The sequence below is a fragment of the Drosophila sulfurigaster genome, chromosome 3 (genome assembly GCF_023558435.1).
Source record: "Drosophila sulfurigaster albostrigata strain 15112-1811.04 chromosome 3, ASM2355843v2, whole genome shotgun sequence".
In the NCBI taxonomy this organism is placed as follows: domain Eukaryota; kingdom Metazoa; phylum Arthropoda; class Insecta; order Diptera; family Drosophilidae; genus Drosophila; species Drosophila sulfurigaster.
The window spans coordinates 49,369,985-49,392,627 of record NC_084883.1 but is presented as its reverse complement, the minus strand read 5'-3'; the positions used below and the strand labels follow the sequence as shown (position 1 = coordinate 49,392,627).

Here is a 22,643-nt window from a genome sequence, read left to right as displayed (position 1 = left end):
CGATACATCAATTTAGTATATTTTAAAACTAATGCCGCACTGAACTATTATGGTATATTTTAAATGAGGTGCTCTAAGTGCAAAATATACTAGATTGTCAGACCAAGTAACTAAGACCCCCAGTTTATGTTTACTTCTGACTTCTACAATTCTACAATATATATACTTTATAGGGTCGGAGATGCCTCCTTACAAACTTTTCATGGAGGCACAATGCAAATAATACCCTTCCACCCAATGGTTAGCGGGTATAAAAAGTTGATTCCGTTCTGACTCAGTTGAAACATCTTAAATTTAGAGCATGACACATTAAAGATTTCACAGTATCACCTAAAGACGACATGCAACAAATATGCAAGCAATTAATGTGGGCTCAAGCTGCAGCTAGTAGTAAAATCTGGCAGCTGGCAGAAAAATTTTGCAATCAGTTCGAGTCGAAAAAGTCAATACAATTGCTCCTGCTGTTTGTTGCACCCTGACGTATACTTAATGCCAATTAGGCGCATGTCCAGCTACATTCGAAACTTGCATGAATACTTAATGCCGCAAGGGGGAAGAGAGAGCGGGAGAGAGAGACAGAGAGAGGAGCTTCGGGGGACTTTTGATGCCACAGCAAGTGCCACAAGGCAGTGAGCAGATGGTCGCGTTTGTATTGAATGCATATTGCTTGGAGGCCAATGTGGCGTATGGGTAATATTGTTTCGGTTCAAGTAAATAAACTTGATGAAAATTTTAAAACGAAAAGCGAAGGTCAACAAAGAGAGCGGAAAACGCGATTGAACGAGAGGCAGCCTCCAAATTAAATCAATGATGAAAAATCGAATGAGAAAATTCAGAAATTGTTTTTCGCTTTTTATTTGTTGCTTGCTTTTTTTTGTTGGGCATTTAATGAGCTGCAAATATGTGCAGAAAGAACAATAGCAACAAATCATTGATGAAAAACGGGAAATTTGGGTACTGCCAAAAATAAATTGCCCCAAAGCCAAAACAAAAGACAATTAACGAGCGAAAATAGCAACCCAAAACATCTCGAAATAAAACAAAGTTTTAGTTACGTTTAAATATATATATAAATTGTAAATGACCCAAATTCAATGGCAATTTGTCAGTAATTAATGAACGCACGCACGCATCCACAGAACACTTTTGTGTAACTAATGAATCAAACGAATTCTAAACTAAATTTTTTAATAAACAAAAGCAAAACTCTCAACTTAATTGATGAAGCAAAAAGTTGAGGGCGAAGCGGACGAAGCGAGCGAGCGTAATTGATAAATTCAAAGTGCTGGGCCATGGAAATCTTATAGTTCAAGTGCCTGGCACTTGCAATTTTTGCACTCGCAAGGCAAACAAAACATTTCTGCTGACTGCAAAGTGAAAAAACCCAAAGAAAAAAACATAGAAAAATTGAGAAAAGAAAAGCGCACGGCCAAGCAAAATGTTGTTCACATGAAAATGCAAAAATAATTGTTTGAGTAACCGCAGCAAAGCGACAACAAATTGAAAGAGGGGAAACAAAGACAAACAATACTAAAGCAGCTGGAGACAGAGAAAGAAAAAGAAAGAGATGGCGAACGAGAAAGAGAGAGAGAAGATAAATAAAAGAAAAAACATAACAATGTGTGTACAGCATTCGTGACGTGATGTCGAGATAAAGCCCATCAGATTGCTCGATTTGATATACAACAGATTGAATACTCTGGAATATTAGAGTCTTTTCGGAAGTAGAAATTTGAATGCAGTATATATAATTTGACACAAAATATCTTGTAAATTAAGGCATCAAATAAATAGTGTTTAATCTGGTCAAATTCATTACATCAAAAACAAGTAAGAACAAAAGACTCTGAGACTCAGAACATTTTCTATAATCTGAGCAATTAAAATGATATTGATTCTAATGAATTAAAATATTTGCTTAAAATGGAGCCTTTAAATAATGAATCTGTAGAATAATATTGATTGCTGATACAAGTATTTAAAACTAAGTTCTATTTGTTCAGTCTTTTTTCTGAAAATTCGCTTTAGAAATTGGTATATATAATACTCTAAAATTAGCAAATTAAGGCATAGAATAATAAAGACTTTAAACTTAACAGGAGAACTATAAGATCACCTTAAAAGTCACTATTTCGGAGCATTAAATTTTAAAAAATTAAGGCATACAATAATGAGTCCTTTATACTCAAGAATGCCTTATCATATTGAGTGCTCAGAACCATCACAATAATATTAATTGGAATCAATCCATAAAAATAAAGATTGGCTAGAATATTATATTAAACAAGGCTGCTCACATTGAAAATTGAAAGCAAACTATTAAACAAGACATATTGAGAGTTGAAAACTAACTTCTGTTTGCACTTTTTATCTTTTTTTCTTTATCCAAACAACTCTTTAGCTTTGCTTCCCACACACAGAGCATAAACCAAACGGAAGTTGCTGTCAAAACGACAAACTGGCAAATTCTAAGACAGAGTGAGGTTGCAAGAAGCATTTAGGCAGCCAGAAAGAACATTTGTTAGGCCAAATTGTGGCAGCTTAGCATGCACAATGCAGACCCACAGATGTTGGATAATGAATGAATCAAAAACAAAAGGCAAATAGTTTTAGATTCCCCTCTTTAAAATGAAGCTTGACAAAACTTAAAGTCAATTCATTTATTAAGTGTTTTTCCACTTAAAGTTTCCTCATTAGTTGCAGTTAAAGTGAAGAATGTAATTTGCAAGCCGAAAGTCTCAATTTCCCCATGAGCAGCTGAATTAAGTTGGAAAAGTCTGTCAAGGTGGGTTGACAAAATAAACGGAGTTGGTGAAAACTTGCAGCTAAAAAAATTTGTCATCTTCAATGGGAAAACAAATATTTGGACACATTGTTGTTGTCCACAGCAACAGGCAATGAAATGAGAGATATATCGAGAGAGACAAGCAAAAAAAAAAAAAGACTAAGCACAAAATATTTGACAACAAAATGTTAGCAACGCATCCCAGAGAGAGAGGGAGAAAGAGAGTAAGAGAGGGAGATGGCGAGATAACAATGTGAAAAAGTGCAAGCACATGACAATTGCAATTTGTTTGCTGCTGCTGCTGTTGACCAACTATTTTTTTCAATTTTCAAAATAAACTGCACGCCGGGGATGAGTGGACACCGAGAGAGAGAGGGAAGTGGAGTGACGATGCGAAAGGGGAGAGACGGAGAGGAAGCAAGAGTCGCAAGACAAATTTAAAATGTGCTTCTACAAAATTTTAAGCAGCAGCAGTTTCTACATTGTTATTTGCTCTCAGCTCTGCTTGTTGCTTGTTGCCATGTTGCAATATGGTCAACAAGCATCAGCAAATGTGCTGGGCACACACACACACTCTTACACACACGTACACACATTCAGCACACAGCTGTAGACGCATTTTTTAAATATTTTTCTCGCTTTGCTTGTCGCCTCGCAGTTCGCCGAACCTTTGCACATTTAATATCCAGACGACCGAAATTTGTCTTCATGTGATTAATTACACGATGATGGGCTAATAGATGCTCTAGAAACGTGAGTTTTAAAAAGGAATTATGGGTTGAACTTTAGAAGAGATTACCACAAAAACTATATATTACTCGTATATTATGTATATTTCATTCTTTCTTTTGTTCTATCTCTAAAATATAAAAGTTATAGGTAAAACTTTAGACGAGATATTCAAGTTACTATATACCATAAACTATATTTCGTTATTACTTTTGCTCTACTATGTCGAATATATAGAAAAGAAATTCTAAAAATAACAATTTCGAGAGGGAATCAATGCCTGGGATGTTTTTGAAGTGTCATAATTTTGATATGAACTATACAATTATTTCCAACTATAAGGAAATTATTCCAATGTTTAGAATAACATGAAAAATAAATTCCCTTTAAGCAATTTTTCAAATGTTTACAATAAAAGTAAAAAATTTAATGAACTCTAAATTCCCTTTAATACATTTTTAAAATGTTTGCAATAAAAATAAATCTTTCAAGAAGAATAAATTCCTCTATTCATTTTCTTATTTTTTAGGGAGTATTATTTTGGTAGTATTTCTCAATCTTACAGCGAATTGTCAGCATATCTTTTGGAACTTTTAACAAGCATGCCACTATATACATCATATATCCTCAATTTATTCATTGCTCAAACAACCCTTTACCCGCCCTTTTACAGGGTATACAAACATTCTTTATAAGCTTTACGCCTACAGCTAAAGCAACGAAAATTGAGTTTTTGAGTAATTATTCGTATGAACAGCATCATCATATCTGTTGCACACACACTTTGTCGCTTTTACTTGCTTCCTTCCCTCTTCCCTCTTCACATTTCCCTTCACTTCAATCGCATTCAGTTTTGCATGTCATTAACTCGACTTCATTCATTTACTCGACACAAATTAGGGTCACTCGGGCGATTCGCAATGAGTTTTTAAATCAATTACACAATGCAACAAAAAGACTACAAATAAAACAATTCGAATTTAATAATCAACCAGCAGCAACTGAAAATTGAATAATTTTTCACTTGAAAACTAGAAATTGATGCCAAAGCAAATCAATTGAAAGCGAATCTTATCAGTTTCTGTGAAACTAAACGGAAATCACAAATCTCACGTGCCCCTAACGACCATCCATAATAAATCCGACAAAAGAATCAACTGAAGAAGAAGGTTCGACACAAGTTCTTCAATCACGCATCAACCACATGTGTCTATAGTTGTGATGATAATGCTTGCTTCGATTAATCGTTGAATGAATTTGGGTTTGGTTTGATTTGGTTTCGGCTTTGATTTTAATTATAGTTCATATTCAATTCTATTCCATTTTGACAAATTTCCGCAATTAACTAAATGCTTTTTATTGTTGTTGTTGTTGTTCTTGATGTTTTTCGCACCATTGAGATTTGTTCTTTTGTTTTTGTAATTTAAAATTTTTAATTTGTTTAACTTGGCAGCGCCTGAGTTAAATTTATTATTCTGCAAATTGAAAATCACACGCGTTTTTTTTTATTTATATATTTTTTGGTTTGTTTTCCAAACGATTTCGAGCAAATTATTCTTGCGGCTTTATCAATGGAAACAAACGCTAGCGAAACGCGACATCAACTGAAAAGATCAAGCGCAACATTTTGTGAGGAATTGAAAGAAATTTGCTGAAAAAGCAAAAACAAAAACAAATACAATCCAAAGAGCGTGCGAGATCTCTCACTTTTACTCTCTCTCGCACTCGTACTCTCATTCTCTGGTTACTTTCGCTCTCTCGCTCTCACTCTCGGCACGCAGGCTGGCAAATTGCCCGGCAGACATGCAGCAGCCAAAGTTCCGTTACACAGGGTGTGTCAAACTCACGCGTGACGATCTCATTACCTCCCCCTTCCCCTCCTCCACCGTCAACCACCCAACAAGCTATCAAGCTCGCTCTCTGGGTAGCCCCAAGGGCTGCCACTTGTCAAGCTGCCAGATTGCACAATCGACGTGTGTGTTGGGTAAGGCCAAAATTTTTGGCAAGGGGTGTCAATTGAGTGGCAACAGGGTGACGTGACGAGGGGCGACACAACAACATACATATATTCAGATTTTTGCATCTATACATACATATGGACAACGGCAAAAAATAGTATGCTAAAAATACCACCAAAACTCAACGCAACGTGACAAATTCTTCTATTGACTGCGCTGCAAGAGTTTCGCTTAATTAAAGAAAATTCAAAAATATTTATTTAGAATAACTTGGTCGGTTTTTTAAGCTATTTCCAGCATCCATTTCTTACGACACAATGCGGCCACAGCAACAGCAACAGAAACCAGACAGGCAGCCATCAACATTGACATGACAATTTTTTTTTCACCTCATTTTTGTTTTTGCGCAACGGACGTCACATCTTTCATAGACCCAGATGAAAAGAAAAACTAGCCAAAGCTTGAGCCCCTTTCCCCTTCCTCGCATACAAAATTAGACACAGACAGACACGTTGATGATGCCTATCTGCTTGCCTACTTGGGTGGCCAGCAATGGCGAAAACTATGCAAGAAGCATAACAGCAACAACAACACAGAAAAGTCTACACTGCGACTGCGACAAGTGGCTGTCAAAAACCCACGCATTGACGGGCCAATGAACTTTCGCTTGCCTTTACACAAGACAAACACAAAAAGCGCGCACATCAGGAATTTGAAAAATGCGGCAAGTGGCGCCAGCTAGCGGAAACTTTGGCAACTATCACCAGCGATGACAGCAGCACTGGGTTGCTGCACTCGCTAAAGCTTTTTTGTAGAGTTGCAAGCCGCTTAGCAAGTTTTACAACCAGCTGGGATAGTTGAGAGTTGAAGCGCTGTCAACATTCAATTTCAATTTCAATTGAATACATAGCAAGCTTTTTATTTGTTTACATATGGAAGTGATTGATTGAAGGAAAATTTAATTTTTAATACGACAACTGCGGCAAGTAAAATTGATTTTCCTACAAGTTTTGTAGAATTGTGATTAATGACAAAAGAAAAAAGATACTTTTGTGAAGTGTTTGATTCAATATTTTATCAGCGTTTGTATTTCATTTGTTGTCTTTGCCACTGTCGCTAATAAATTGTCAATATTTGCGCTAGTTCTAATTGTGATAAATAATATCTTCCGTTTTGGATTAACCATAGAATACGTATGCTTCAATTTGTCTGCCCGTTCATCTGTCCGTCTGTCTGTTTGTCGTTGTCAATGCTTTGTCTATTTGATTATACTATATACAATTTCGTTGTTGTATTCTACTATATATACAAAAGCATAAAGTGGAGCAGCGCCGTCAACCGTTTTGGCAGCCATAATTTATATTCAAATACACGCAGCCTGAGGAGGGGTTCTTGTTCTTGTTATTGTTGTTGTTATTGTTGTTGTGGCATACAAATACCTCGTACTAGTGCTCAAGTAGTGCTTTCCCATTTTATTTATAAACTTATGGGTGAGAGTGTGTGACAGACAGCCAAGCCCCATTCAGAATGCGCCAGGCAGACGGACAGACAGACAGACAAACGGATAGACAGACAGACGGACAGACAGACATATAGTATGCCTATTGCCAGGGACTGTCCTCTAGTATGTTGTAGTGGAGAGTTAACGAATTCTCCCCATTCATGTGCCTCCCCCAAAGTTCCGCCCCCTTTAGACTGGATACAGCTGTGCGCAAAGCCAAGGCAAGCAGGCAACACACGCACACGCCAATGACGAATTGACGTGCTGCTCTGTCGGCTCATTCAAAATGTCTATAAAAACGTCGTATGTTGATACCCTGCAAATTATGTAGTCCCACATTTCCTATAAATAATGCCCTGATACTCCTCATATTGGGGTGTGTATAAATATAAAATTATCTTTAGCTGATCTAATTCGCTATTAGTGTGGGGAGTCCAAATTTGTTCTGTTTTTAAATAAATTCAAATTCAAATTCAAATTTAAAGCCTCAAATGAAAAAACATCTTCGTATACATGATCGAATTAAAGTTGTAGAAGTAATATAAGAGTACTACTAAGTAGTAGTATCGATAAAGTACTGTATTTTAAATATACAAGATTGTCAGCTAAAGCAACTAAGTAGTTTGCTTTAGCTGACAATCTGGTATATTTCAAATGTAGTGCTTCATTGATATACCAAATATGTCCTTCAGTATATTTTAGTATTGTTGTGATATTTTAATCCTTTTGTTGATGTAATTTTTCAGATTCTTCAGATTTTCAATCGAAATCAATAGATAATTGAAAGAGTGTTGTAATATTCCAGACTATTTTATTCTATCTAAAGTTTTTATCCAATCAAAAGAGGAATATCCCTTCCAGACAACCCCTGACCTTTTGCACTTATTTTACTTTACTCAGAATATCAACGAAACATACGAACTATACATTGTAATTTTAAATTCTAATGATTAAAGCTGTGATTTTTCAGACTTTATTCTTTAATCTTAAGCTGATACCCTATAAAGGGAGCAATACCTTCCAAACCATTTGCCAATTCGCTTAACTTCCTCAGCATACCAACGAAATTGAGTGGAAATTCCTCGCTTCAGCGGAGATTGAAAGGTGGCCATCAATCTGCTGCACTTTTGGACAAATTGTTGCAGATAATCGTTGCAATTGTTGCCAAGTTGCCAGTTGCAGCAGCAGAGCAGCTATCTATCGTGTAATCCAGCTGGCAATAACATAAAAGTACAACTCGAGTTCAGCTCGAGTCGAGTCAAGATTAAGACCGAGTGCTGCCCTCCATGATAATCTCTGCCCTCGAACGAGAAGAAGAAGAACAACAACAACGAGCTGATCAATAAATCAAGGTAATGCCACGCCCACTTTTGTTGCAAAAGCACAACTCGACAAGCACTCGCAATACTTATGAATTAAAAAAGTTCTAGACAAAGTCGCGCTTGGCGGAGCTGCTGCAACTGAAGTTGGATGTGGAGCTGAAGCTGAAACTGTTTGGAATGGCGCAGAAGGCGGAAGCGCAGCGTGCAAATTCCAATTTTATAATCAGCAGTAGAAAAGAGAGAGCCACAAAACGGAGGCACGAAGAGGCAACGCATCATTGAATTCTTAATCTGGCATTAATACAATTTCATGTATGGAGTTGGAGGAGTGCGTGAGCAGGGCAGACAGGAGGAGAGTGGACAGACGGACAGACGGATAGTCAGGCGGATTTGCTGGGCATATCAAGAGAATCCCAACAAAATCCCGCAACGTTGTCGTCGCCGTCAACAGCGTTGCGAGATGGTCGGCGACAGATTGCGAGCGTCGAGCATTGAGCGAGGAGAAGGAGGAGGGAAACTTGGAATGTTGTTGTGGCTGCTTCGGACCGTGGGGGCTGGGACTATGCATTTGATATGCCTGCTGTGTTTGACCCATATTGGAATTTGCCTCCAAAGAGCCAAGCGAAAACAAACTTGCCACAAGGAGAAGCGAAGCAAGAGCAGTCACGATTTGTGTGCAGCTTAGAAAGAATTGCACACAAAAAAATAGCAGTAAAGAGGAGCGAAGAGCTGAGAAGTTGTAATGAATGGTGCCTGTGGAAGGGCAGCACAATGCAGTCCCAGTCACAGTCAGAGTTGAGCTAGGTTCGAGCTCGCTCTCTCTGTTCTCTTTTGGGTCTCGTCCAAGTCTAGGCCTGAGGGAGTTCAAAGCACATAGAGAGAATCATAGTGGGAGCCCTGTTAAGGTGTTTGAACTCGAGAACACAAAGTTCACCAAGTTTTACATGGCCAGCGAACAGAGTTGGCAGAAAAGAACACGTTGTATTCAGTTCAACATTTAATTTGGGAATTACATTGTTACAGCAAACACAACGACAACACAAGGAGTGGCGCCATCTGTTGTTGGCTAGCCCAAAATGCACTGCACTACAATAGTTATTTTTATGACCAACTTTAAAAGTTTTACGTATAACTGGCATATTTTTGTTAAGCTGGCAATAATTTCGCCATAAACATGAGCAAAGTTAACTGTGGCGACATCCGCTTTTGACTAGCTTAAAATGCAATGCAACAGCATTTAATAACGATGTTTTAACATTCCAAATCAGTTTCTACATTTTAAAGACTCTCAAGAAAAATAATAAAATAGTCTGTCATATAGAGTGATTTGCTGTAAACTTATATTACATATTTTACTGCAAACTCTTCAACATTTCATTTAAGACGCCATCTATGGATCGCTAGACGTAGCTACTGCACTTGAAATTTACTGCAGTTTTTAGATTACAACTTTAAAAGAGTTTTTTTTATGAAACGTAAACGTTTTTTATGTAAAAGTGCAGTGCAAAATATAGTTTGCAGTAGCTTTAACTCATTTATGTTGGTTGCATGTAAACTGTTAATTTAAAACTACTAAACATAAACGGAGTGGCGCCATCTGTTGTTAATTAGCGCAGCCCAAACAGCGCTTTAAGTGCTACATATAAGCAATGGGTTTTCCTATGTGAATTTCGAGGCATATCTTTACACATTAACTATGAAGGTTTTTCCTATAATTACCTCTAACTTTATGTTTTACTACCACGTTGAACTCACCTTCATTCTCGCTGCGTCGTCGTCGTGGCACACTGTTGTAGTTGTTGTTGTGATAGTATTCCATTTCCGACTTCTCTGTGGACTCATTCTCCTGCTTCTCATCCTCGGTATGCACGGGAGAGGAAGGACCCGACGATGCACTTGCCACAGGCGAGCCCGACGTAGCCGAATTAGTGCTACCCGAAAGACCGTTGCCATGATATGGCTGACCATGGGCAGCGGCATCGACGGATCCCCGCTTGGTTGCCGCCTGCTGGTGTTGTTGCTGTTGCATGTGGCTGCTGTGTGCGCTCATCGAGCTGGTGGGCGAGGCACAGGATGAGGGCGTTGAGCATGTGGTGGGCGCTGCATCCTCAATGAGATCAATGGACTTTTTGCGTGGTTTCTCCGGTGGCACAGGTGCCACTAATTGTTGTTGCAGCTGTTGCTGCTGTAGTTGCTCCTGTTGCAGCAACGCCGAACGTTGCATGGCCGCTGTGACAGCTGCTGATTTAGCTGGCGGCGGCGGTGGCGCCGCATCCACGCACTTGGTGGGCGAACGCACACGCTCCGGATTGAACTTGACGGGACTGACATTCTTTGGCTTGGCCGCTGGAATCGGCGGCAATGGCGGCGACTTCACCGGGCTGCCGATTTTACCGCTGCGCGGCTTTATCTCCGGCGGTATGGCTGTGGGCGGGGGCGTGGGCGTGGCTGTGACTGCATGTGCCTGTGACTGACGCAAGGGAGCACTTGGTGGCGACGGCTCTGGGTTGCTGTTGCCAGCCAACTTAGGCGCCTTCTCGCTATCCATAATGAGGCCAGTCCCTGGGACAGTGCGGATGATGTCGCAACGATTGAGATCGCTGTGCGTGCGCGTTGTCTTGGTCTTGGTAAAGTGCGATGTCCACTTCTTTTGCTTCTCGATCAGCTCACGTGAGTTGAATTTACGTTCCGGCTTCTCGGGTTTATCCCCAGCGCTGTTGGCAAAGAGCGCACTCACCGAACCCGCTGTAGCTGGTGCCGCAGAGACCGTTGTGGATATTTCCTCGGACTTGAGTCGCGACAAATTGTGCTGCGGATACTTGACGCCTCCCGACGTCGGTTCCACAATGAATTTGCTGTTGCTGAGACGTTCGACGCCGCCGTTTTGTGCCTGGGATGCGGCAGCGTTGTTGTTCTGATTGTTTTGATTGAGCGCTGCACCCGAGGGGAAGGGCATCCGACGCTTGGGCGGCGACTGTGAACGATCCGAGGAACGCGACGACGAACGATCCGAGCCGTCACACAAATTGTCCTCACGTGAACCGCTGCGCAAGAGACGTGAACTCACATTTGAATTCGACTCGACGCCAAGCTTCTCGAAGAGTGCGCGAGCGTTGTTGAAACGCGCCGAATGCGATTCAGTTCGTCCGGGATTCGCTGGATTTGCAGCAGCGGCAGCAGCAGCCGCAGCATGAGCAGCAGCAACGGCGCTCAATTGTTCCACCGGCTGGATTTCGATGGGTTTGCGCTGGAAGATGTTGGCAATTTGGGAGACTTTACCCACGGGAGCGGGTGCATGTTGCATGGGTTTCTCCATGTTGCAGCTGGAAAAATATACGAAAGAAATTTCACTCAATTAGATAACGCAATTAAATAGCCAGTTAATATCGTTACAATTTCAGTTTATGACTAACTAAACTAACTGATAGCGACACCTCGCCCCAAATGACTAAATCGATTAACGCGCTGCGTTTTGTCATTTCCTCTTCTTCGACTTTTTTACCTTTGCCATTTTTATATCATCGATTTTTATTTGGTTGTCGACTTTCGCAAAAAACACTTTTCACTTTCTGCTCTCAAATATGCAATACAAAATAGCACTAATATAACACGATATTATGTTTGTTTTTATGATGTACTATGAATGGGGAGTCAAGCACCGTGTGAAAGTCTTCGGCGACGTTCAACACCAAAATAAACCCGCATAATCGAAGAGCGGCGCTAAAGAAGGCACAAAGCATTACCAGCTGGAAGCATTGCGTTTCTTCAGAGAAACTAAGTGAGAGAACGAGAGACAGAGAGAGAGGGGGGGAAGAGCTCAGTGCTCAGCATAGGGCCATTTGAGAGAATGAAAGAATGTCGGTGAGACGCGCGACATTGAAAGCTATTTGCGTTGGTTGCTTCCACTGATAGGGTAATGGTTATTATTGTTATCGGTGCGCTCTTCGTGTGAGTATTGATTTATGCATCGGCCTAGGGGAATTCTAGAGTGCGCTTCTAAGTGAGAAAGCCTCAAGCGGGTAAAGCCCACTAAAATATGTAATTTACGACAACAAATTGGATGAAGCGAATATGCGTAAGGCATGAATATAAAACATGAGCGGTAGCTCTAGACAGGAATTTTGTATAACACTTTCGACATATAACAGTTTATGTATAACAGTTACTTGAAGAGTATTAGTTAAGAACTCATGTTTATACCTACTGTATAACAGTTGTACAAGAGAGTTGTACTATAACAGATCGAGTATAACAGTTATTGGAATGTTGCGCTTAAGATATAATAATAATATAATTTCATAATGACATAGATAAATTTTAAGCGGTAGCACTCGAAATATTAAAAACTCCAGCTATTGTGTATACATATAACACCTTGTGTAAAACAGTCGTGGTAGTATAACAGTTAGTATGACACATATTGTATAACAGAAGTATTCATGATACCAATCGGAATAGCAATTCGTAGTATAGCGAATACTACAAAAAATAGTTTAAAAACATTTCTTAATTTTAGCTATAACAAGTGACCATGTTACTAAGTATAACAGTTATTTTAATAGTATAACATTTAAAGCATGTTACTATTTCATCTCTTGCCTAGAGAGTTTTCACTGTATATAATACTTTTTGTATAATAGTTACTTGTACAAATATAAGCAATTGGCAACAATTATATTTTTTTTTAGCAATTACCAAGAAATCTAATAAACACACACATATATGTACAATGTATAATCACTTGAACACACACTCACATTTAAAATAGTTTTGTCGTGATATCTGAAAATGCGCCGCTCATTGTACATATAAACATACTATTGTTTGGGGCCTGGAGGCACAGTTAAAGGCGGCTGTCGGTTGTCGAGTGTGTGTGCGTGGGTAGTTGTGTATGAGAAAATTATCAAAAAGTCAATAGAGTACAAACAAATAGCAGCGAGGCAAACAAATAGCACAGATAACGAACTACACACAAAACTATGCACTTTATAGATGGAAGCAGCGACAGTGGGAGACAAAGGTTGACTGCGTGTGGGCCTCGTTTGTGTTTGCGAGGAGCGGAGGAGAAAAGCGTAGAGCAGTTTACAAAGTTCAAATAGAAGCGAGACAAACGTCAAGTTTGGATTTACAACATGAATAGTGCACCCGACACGAGACACAAACAAACACACACACACAGATACACTCACTTACACACACTGACACATCTGCAAGTGGAGCAAGCAAAGTCTAATCTAATCTCGACGAAATTCTGTTAGGAATTGTGCGGTGATGGGATTGAGATAAACCGTATAATGACTTGATAAAAATAGTCTCTGATCGCGTACATTAACTGTTGTTGAACATGACAGATAAGCGCGATAAGCTGCTGAGATAAAACGTGCGCATCAAATATCAAATATCACGTATACGCATCATATGCCGCCTCGACTCAAAGCGAATTGCTGCAATTTCGTTCATTTGGTTGCATCAACTAAATATTTAAACATCGCTGTGCTTTATTTGGTACTGCTGAGCAGATATTGATTTAATGACACGTTTGCAATGCTCTAGCGAAAGCATCATCCATTTTAACCCCTCACCCCTCTTAATCCCTCGCTCGCATCCCACCATCACGTTCATTATAAATGAATGAGGCACAAAGTGGCCAAATGCATTGCCATCGTCAAGGGACGTGGAAAATTGACATAAACGGACACGGTCAGCTGAACAAGTGAGCCAGCTGACGGGCTGTGGATATTGAAGAGGTTGAGCCAGAGACATTTCAGTTATTTATAACATCGTAGACAACAAAATGGCAGCGTTTGTCCTTGTGCTGTACCATTTCAATTGGTTACTCAAGGACGCACGTGCCGGGGGGTTAATATTAATGAGAATCAATCCATAGCTGTCCGTATAATAGTTGCTATAACACAGTGTACAACCATTCTTAAGCAAAGCTGATAGTTTCAATGCGTTTTGTAGATTGAGTAAAGTACACATTGGAAAAATATTATTTAAGACAGATGTTATAACACTTTGTATAACAATAAATTAAACTTTTCAATACGTAGTGTCCTTATAAAATAAAAGGAATAGTACCGTGTATGACAGTTATTATAACACTTAGTTTCAGTGCGTTTAGATGATGAAACATAGAACAAACGAATAAATTTAAATAAGTCGATGTATAACAATTGTTATAACACTTTATACATATAACAATAATCTTTAACGTTTTAAGGCGTTCAGTCGATTTAGAATTCAATAAATTAGAATAGTCTTTAAAGCTTTCAGTTGATTGAACAGCGAATGAATTAGAATGGGACAAGATGTATAACAGTTTAATATTATAAATCACAATATTAATCAGCTTATAGAATATCAATAAAGATAATGAATTTCAAATTGTAGATCATTAGAAATATAGAACAAATAACTATAATTGTTGAAGTCACAATAGTCTGTAATTATAGAATAGAAATGACACACTAAGTATAACAGTCGGCAATTATACATCGAGTGTCACACTTTGCTCTATTGTTAATGGACATTTGATCCATTAAATAACAGTAATTTACACTAATGCGGATAATGTTTACAATTTGGCGCCCTCTCCGCTGCTCTCAGAATGACAAACTAGTTTTTTCGCACCAGCTAAAGTCTAATTTTTGCATAAATGTTAATTGTTGACGGTAAAATGTTAAATTGTGCTCGTTAAACGCGACAGCGATGTCAGGGATGCAGAGCATATAGTGGATGTGTCTAGCAAGAGTAGCTGAAGGAGAGGGTGTGCTGAGGAGGGGGGGACAACAGGTGAGCACGCGGACGTTACATTTGTGACAGCAGCAACAGCAACAACTACAAAGCCATGTGTTATAATTGCGTCAACGCTGAGACTCACAGCGTGAACAAGAAAACAATGTCAACAATGAAACGATGGTGCCGCATTGTGTGCGATAGAAGGAGGGTGGGGAAGGAGGGAATAGGTGCCCCTCTGTGTTAGTTGAAGCATTAGATTGCCATTGACAGAAGGTTGCGATGTTGCTGCTGCTGCCGCGCTTGCCACACTAAGATTGGTAGCAATTAGTGAGGCAGCTAAAAAGTTAAACTCACAGTCGGAGCTTCTCGCTTCTAGCACCTCGTTTGAACAAACCAGAACTTGGGCGACTGATTGTAATGTCTTGCAGTTCCCAGGAAAAGTAACTGGCGCCAAGGAAAAATGTTTTGCAATTATGATATAATAATGGTAATCGCGCAAGACTTGATGAGATGACATAACTAGCTGTGTGTGAAGAATATGGTTAAATGTGAGAGAAGCACGTAAGCAGCTAGCAAGTTAATTAGCAATCATAAAATATTGCCAAATTATCACAATTAAATTGTCAAAAGAATAATAACTAATGAAGAAAGAAATAGTAAAGAAACTAGAGAATGTAGAAATATGAAAACAGTTTCGATTGCATGGCAGTTAAAAATTAGAATGCTGCAAGTCTGATAACTCAAGAATTTTGCACAATTTAAGTGCAGCTCAAAGTATCTATAACAATTATAAGCGAAAGGTTTAGCGAAAACCTTGGATTTCGGTCATTAAACTTGCTGTTCGATAGTTTTAATTCCATTTGAAACTGCAACTACAACCGGCTTCTGGCTTCTGGGCATGACAACAAGTATGCAATGCTCCAACTTCAGCTCCACTTTCAGCTCCAGCTTCAGCTCCAACTCGAGGCACCTTTCCGCGTAGGCTAGACAAAACCGAGAACCGAGGCAGCACAAAAACAACAACAACAACAATAGAGAACACTCGACGGCACAACAACATTCACTCTAGTCGTGATGTTTTGATACGCGGCACAACAACAAGAACCACAACAACAACACACAGACCCATACACACAATCAACACACGGCAACAACGGCGAATGAATACAAAACAAGTTGTTGTCGTTGTTCGCTTGGCTTGGCCGGTTGTTTGGTTGTTCTTGTTAGACAAATTATGCCAATTAAACGGTGGGAAAACGAGTTGGCAACTCTGCACGCGTGTCGCCGCCTCACGTTGAGTGGGTTGTTTTCGCATCGAGTGGGGAGACTGGCTGACTGGCAACTTGTGGTTGGCCAACTTGCAAATTGAAGTCATTAATCTCGCCTAACAGTAGACACAGTCTACAGTCAACAGACAACAGCCGATAGCCTGACAACCCTGCCGCCACCTGACAAGTTTACTCGCATAAATATATGACAGCATCTTCAATTCAACGTTCTATCGCGGCATCAAAGGATGCGACAAACTAATTGAAATAACCGAAAGCAACAGAAGGCGTATTCACCCCTTCCCCTCTTCCCACTCCACAAGATTTTCAGATAGCGCAGCTAGTTTTTTAGTTCAAGAGGTGGCAACGTGACACGCTCGTGAATCAAATAGTGACTAATGAGTGCGATAGCATCGCAAGAGCTATAGGCGACATCTAGAATACTCTTTTGGCTTTGAGGGTTCTGATGATAGAATACCCAGCTTACGAACTGAGTGAAACAAAGTTGTTTTTTCTTAAAATCCAGACTTATTGCACTTAGAAATATTGCTGGGGAAATGATATATTTTACTTCATAGTAAATGCTTCCCATGCAGATTCTAATTAGTTCTTAAATAAGGTAAAAGTGACAAAATTTAAAAACAGATTGCATGATGCAATGTTATAAACTGTATTACGATCGATAGTTTGACAGTTCCTTAGATATATACACTAAATTGCATTGTGATAATCTACAAAATGCAATTCTCAAATCTACAACTTTAAAATGAGAGTATCTATTCGCTATAAAGCTAAGGTAGGAGTTGGTAAGACGTAAAAACAACTTACTATCCCTAACTACCATTGCAAACTTGTCACCAACTTTGCGAGCTTTAGCTCTTGTAGTATGCAAGATTTAGGCATTCATGCGGACGGACGGACGGACAGACAGACGGAAGAACATGCATACTTTATGAGCACAGAGTTGCCACCATCCTCCCATTACATACTCAACCCTTTTATACCCTTGCTCGTTCTCGTCGCCACTGGGTGAAGTAGCGAACACCAAAAAGAAAACAGGCCGCAGTTTAATGAGGCCTCGGCGAGGGTCGCCAATAAACTTGATGCTCACTTTAGGCTTGTTCATATGTTTAGGTTCAGGTATATCTGGCTGTCCTTAAGAGGGGTGGAGCATAAACTATAGAACGTCAGTAATTCTGAGACGTCACGAATATCGTTTAGACACAGCGATTCAAAGTATTTCAGCCAGAGTTAGGATATCGCTGGACATACATAGAGGAAATACCCTAGTGTTTCCTTAACTCCGGACTCTATATATATTTCCTGTACTGATCACTATTCGTGATGCCCCGCATTAAGTTCCGAGCATTAGCCTGACGTACTTGGTTAACTTGATAACTCTTAAAGCACACATCAGCTTTGCGGTTTTGCACATAACACTTACAACAATTTAATAGTAACGAAACATTAAAAACACACGTCTTTCACACTAACATCAATCCCATTCCACCGAGGCAATAGTAGACATTCAGTCCCTTGCCATCGCCCACAAACCCGATCTTGTTGCTGTGCCTATTGAAGGCCACGTCCCACAGATTCGTGTTATTACCCGACAGAAATGACAGCGTGTTCTTGGAGTTGCGCGTGTCCCACAACTTGATGGTGCCATCGCAGGCACCACTTACAATAAGTCGACCATCCGGCGAGGCGGCCACAGACATCACAGACGAATCGTGTCCCTTAAGATCATGGAACATCATCCCACTAGGCAAATCAATGAGCTTTACGGTCTTGTCATCGCAAGCGGCCAAAGCACGTTTCATACTCGGTTCAAAAACCAATTTACGCATGGGATGCTTATAATTGCGACGTCGCAACATCTGACCAGTGACACCATCGATCAACGAGAATCTACCAGCATAATCGGTGGCACCCAACAAACGTTCATCTCCGCTGATGGCCAAGCCAAGGATATTCTCACAACGTTCCGTGTCGTAGCTGTGCAACAGTTTCCCCATCGCGGTGTCATACTTAAAGATACGTCCATTGCCGGAACCAGCGAAGACAGCCTCATTGCTCTCAGCCCCAAAAGCTGTGGACCAGAAATTGCTCACCAAACAGTGACTGACACTGGGCAAACGTACGCCAGTGTTGACATCCATCAGCATTAGATTGCCATCGATAGCGACGGCAGCAATAAACTGCTGTCCGGACTGACGGCCACACAATGAACACCCATGCCAGGCAAGGGCAAAGTGTATTCATAGGGGAACACATGATCCTCAGTGGGCGATAGATGCACAATTCTCACTTGCGGTTCAACGCCACCGGTAATAATAAATTCTTTGGCATTTTGCCTTCTATTCGATGGGGGTATTTCGCCTTCTTCGGCAGCGGATTCGTTATGCTCCGGTTTAAGTAGACCCCAGGCGCAACACCAACATTTTTGATCATACTTTGTATCGCTTGAATTTTCACTAATTTCCATAACTTTCCTAATTTTCATAATTTTTCCCTTGTCATTGAATAACTAACTCCCTCTCTCCCTCTGTATTTATTGATTGTGTGTGTTTCCCTTGAAGACTAGTTTGCTTAGGCATGCCTAGATCCCCAAAAATGAAGTTTACTAACCACCCACGTTGTTGAATATGCAAATTGGGCATAATCGCAGCTGCCAGCCCAAGTGGAAGTTGACTCGGATTCGGGGCGAAAGAGGAGGAGAAGGAGGAGGAGGAGGAGGAGACAGGTTGCCTGTCTAGGCACAAATGACAAAAATCTCAAAAGTTGGCCAAGAGGATTGGCCAAAGTCTGCCATAACGTCAGCTAAAAATAGCGCAACTTCAGCAGCAGGCTGGCAACACAAACCCAAACACAGAGGTGCAAAGGGGTTACAAATGACTTTCTAGGCTCGTGGCAAGCAGGCGCCAGTCGACTGAAGTCATGAGCCAGTCATGTGTTAACCTGAGCCACTTTCCTAGGCATTCGTTGCCAGTCATTTGTCAGGCTTATAAAAGTCAATCAGATCAACTTGAATATATGTACAAATATATTGGAAAACGTATCAATATGAGCTCGGGATTAGGAAGACAGCTGCAGATGAAATGCAATCAAAGTTGAGCGTAGAGGAACTTGACAAGAACATATTCCAAGAGCTTACAGAATTTGATTAACAATTCGAGATTTAATCGTAGTTGCAGCTTTGGAAACTTGAGAAGAATCACATTATATTATGCAAATATTAAGGAAGTCAATTTCTGTAGTTCAAGATGGGAAATTGTTAATGAAAAAGGTATTAACAATCTTTATGAAAAGGGGAAACATATTGTGTCATATAAGTGTAGCAAAGTCATTATAAATTTGTAAAGGAAGACTCAACTAGCTTTGATTATGGAAACAAGTAAGAAAGTTACAGTGGAGTAGGCTTGACTGTGAGATACCTGGCACCCATTTTGAATACAACCATATTCTAGAAATATACCAAGTTATTATGCCGAAAATATACCAAAATATACCAAAGGTTATAGTTGATATATCGGTATAGTACCAAATTCAAAATATACCACAAAATATATCAGATTGTCGGGTCTTAAAACCCGATTAAGATAGTCGTTATTTGTTATACAAAAACAGTTCTTTCTTGTGTTCGCAAGGAAATTTGCAGGAATCATAAATAATGTAGTGATTATTGTATGTTCTAAATTCAATGAACTGTGTTTCAAACTCAATCTAAATTATTAAGATCCAACTAGGGAACATTGTTAGATGAAGAGAAATATTGTATTTAGTTCTAACAACAAAATTAGAAATCGGAACTATAGTTTTACGCAAGTTACACATTAAATTCTTATGTTCATATTCAATTGTAATAAAGTTGAGACATTTTTTTCGAACAGAAACTAAATTTTGAATTTCCAAAGGAAGACTTAACTATATTATAGATACATATATAATATATCTATAAAAATACTAGAAAAATAAACTATTGTTTAAACTTAATCAATATTTAATTATATCTCAACTTTATTCGAACAAAAACTGGTGAAAATTTCGTAATATATTCTATTGAATACAAGACCAAATTGAGGAAACATCTTGAGTACTTGAATCAGCTGAAAATGATGTTATATAAACGGAAAACGTGACAGATATTTGAATTTCAAGTGATAATCTGGAAGTTTGCCAAACTGCTGGCTGGGACCAAAACTAGAAGGAGGACCAGCACTTGACTGGCATAAAACTTTAACATGAACTGTGACCAAAAGCACCAGGTGTGCTCTGCATAAACAGACTCGTTAAATATGCACATTCTCACCTGTGTTGTAGTTGTTGTTGTTGTTTTTATCCTCTTGCTTTTCGCACTTTGGGTTTGTGCTCTGTTAGTTTTTGGCTATCAAATTGCGCTTTAGTTTCTGGCTGGTGTGGCTGTGTGGCCAACGCCTAAAAGCAGACTCCACTTGTAACTTTGGCCATTGCAATGCGCTGTCGTTGAGCTTGGCTTGTTTTTCCCAGTTGACCCAGGTGTTGACTTGGAATCGAGAAGGAGTTGGTTGCTGCCACCTACTCTCGTCTCAGCTGCTGGTTTTTGCAACTCAAGCGTGTCGTCTTCTTCGAGTTGTTGTTATTGTTTCTGCTGTTGTTGTCGCTGTCCGCCGCCAATCAAGCAACCGTCGGCTTCAGCATTTTCTCTGTGTGTGTTGTGTTGGGATGAAAATGCAAATTTCTGCAAAACAACAAAATACAAGAAAAAAATGTCAGTATTGTTTTTTTTGGGTTGCAATGTGCAAAAGTTTTAGCCTGAGGGGTTCATTGAACCGCAAAAGAATTGCCACATTTTATGGGCTGGGTTCCGACTGCCAGAAAAGGCAGACAAAATTAGTTTCTCGACTTGAAATTGAAGGTGAAATGTGGCAAACGGAAGCAATTAGTTTCATTTGTTTGGCTCGGCCACGATCAGACCAGGCCACAGCAATTCACACAGCACACAGCAGCTCGCAGCTCGCAGCTGACAGCATAGAAGAGAAAGTGCTGGCAAATTGTTATACAAAACGCGTTGACGCCTCTAACGCACAGTCGAGACTATCAATAAGCCATAAGAGCAACAAAAAAAACCTAACTTAAGTCGGACCATCAAAATAAACCAAAGACGAACGACAGAAACAATAAACGCCAAAGCAAACATCAAACTTGTCACGTCAAATGTCATTTTGTGGCTTTTGAAGAGATCCATAAAAACCGGCTACTGATTTTCGGGCCTAGACGAGAGCTCATAAATTGTTCAGCGAGATCGTTAATTGTCTTATAATTAATGTGGCAGTGGCATAACAATTTCGTTTGGCAATATGACTGTGGGGCAGGTCACTTAAATGAGAGAGAGAAGGGAAAATGTGGGAAACATGAAGAAATACATGAATATACTCTAAGGCCCTTTTACTTCAACATAATGTTGATAAACTAATCCCACAGTTCCACATAGATGTTTATCATTGCTCTATCAGGCAACGCTTAACAACTGAATGTCTTCTGAATATGGCCAACACAGAATGAGGATGCAAAACTTTATTCGTACATTACAGCATGATCCGGTCTGGTCTTTGCCTCATCTTTCGTTTCAGTTTCAGTTCAGCAGTTGCGACCACCACAAATCACCATAAAAGGTCATGACAAAAACTTGCTCACTTTTGCGCCTGATGATGCCATAAAAAGACAGTCTGTTGCCTCCGCTGCTGATGATGTTGCCCAACAACTAGAACAGAAAAGTTACAAAAGGCAACTAGAGAGCTTCGAGTCGAAGCCACACACCTTGCAGAGGGCCATAAAAAGCACACACACACATACAGTAGAGAAGAAGAGTTAAAACATGACATGAAACCTTCAATGTAATTTACAAGATTCAGTTTACACAATCTCGAGTTACACACATCGCACATACCTTCGCCAAGTTGTCAAAAAACAAAACATAAACAAAAGCAGATAAGGAGAGTAACATGCAAAAGAAGAAAAGAAAACTTGTCCAAATGCCAAAACAGCGAACGAGAAGCGGCCTTGCTTTGAACAGCAACTCGTAACAAATCCACAACTCCACTTTGAATCCACTCACCTCATTATATGCGTGAGTGTAGAGTGAGTGTATTTGTGAATGAATGGCAATGGCGAATGGCATTTGTCGATTCAATCTTATGACATATGGCAATCAACGCATACTCGTATTTTGCTCTTTACCCCTTCACAACGCTGATGGCTCGATATCATTTCCAGCTCGTATCAAAAAAGATAATCATACAGCGGAACCGTTATGATGAGCCTGTGCTTGTGCTTGTGCCTGTCTTTTGCCTGTGCCAA

General features: G+C 39.8%; 2 protein-coding genes across 12 annotated transcripts in view; both read right to left on the bottom strand.

The window, feature by feature from the left end:
- Positions 1–11,618, bottom strand: part of LOC133840940 (uncharacterized) — a 47,516-nt gene extending 35,898 nt beyond the window's left edge. For all 11 annotated transcript variants that reach the window (XM_062273162.1, XM_062273152.1, XM_062273155.1 and 8 more), the window contains exon 1: positions 10,051–11,618. In XM_062273162.1, coding sequence (XP_062129146.1) covers positions 10,051–11,611 — 1,561 coding nt within the window. In that variant the 5' untranslated portion in view covers positions 11,612–11,618. The remainder of the gene's footprint in view (positions 1–10,050) is intronic.
- A 6,170-nt stretch (positions 11,619–17,788) lies between these two features.
- On the bottom strand, positions 17,789–18,472 carry LOC133840114 (superkiller complex protein 8-like). Its single transcript, XM_062271774.1, has one exon. The coding sequence runs from the start codon at positions 18,470–18,472 to the stop codon at positions 17,789–17,791; it is 684 nt and encodes a 227-aa protein (XP_062127758.1).
- Positions 18,473–22,643: the final 4,171 nt, after the last annotated feature.

Coding starts and splice junctions, on each gene's coding strand:
- LOC133840114 (XM_062271774.1), bottom strand. CDS start 18,472: ATGCTGATGGATGTCAACACTGGCGTACGTTTGCCCAGTGTCAGTCAC.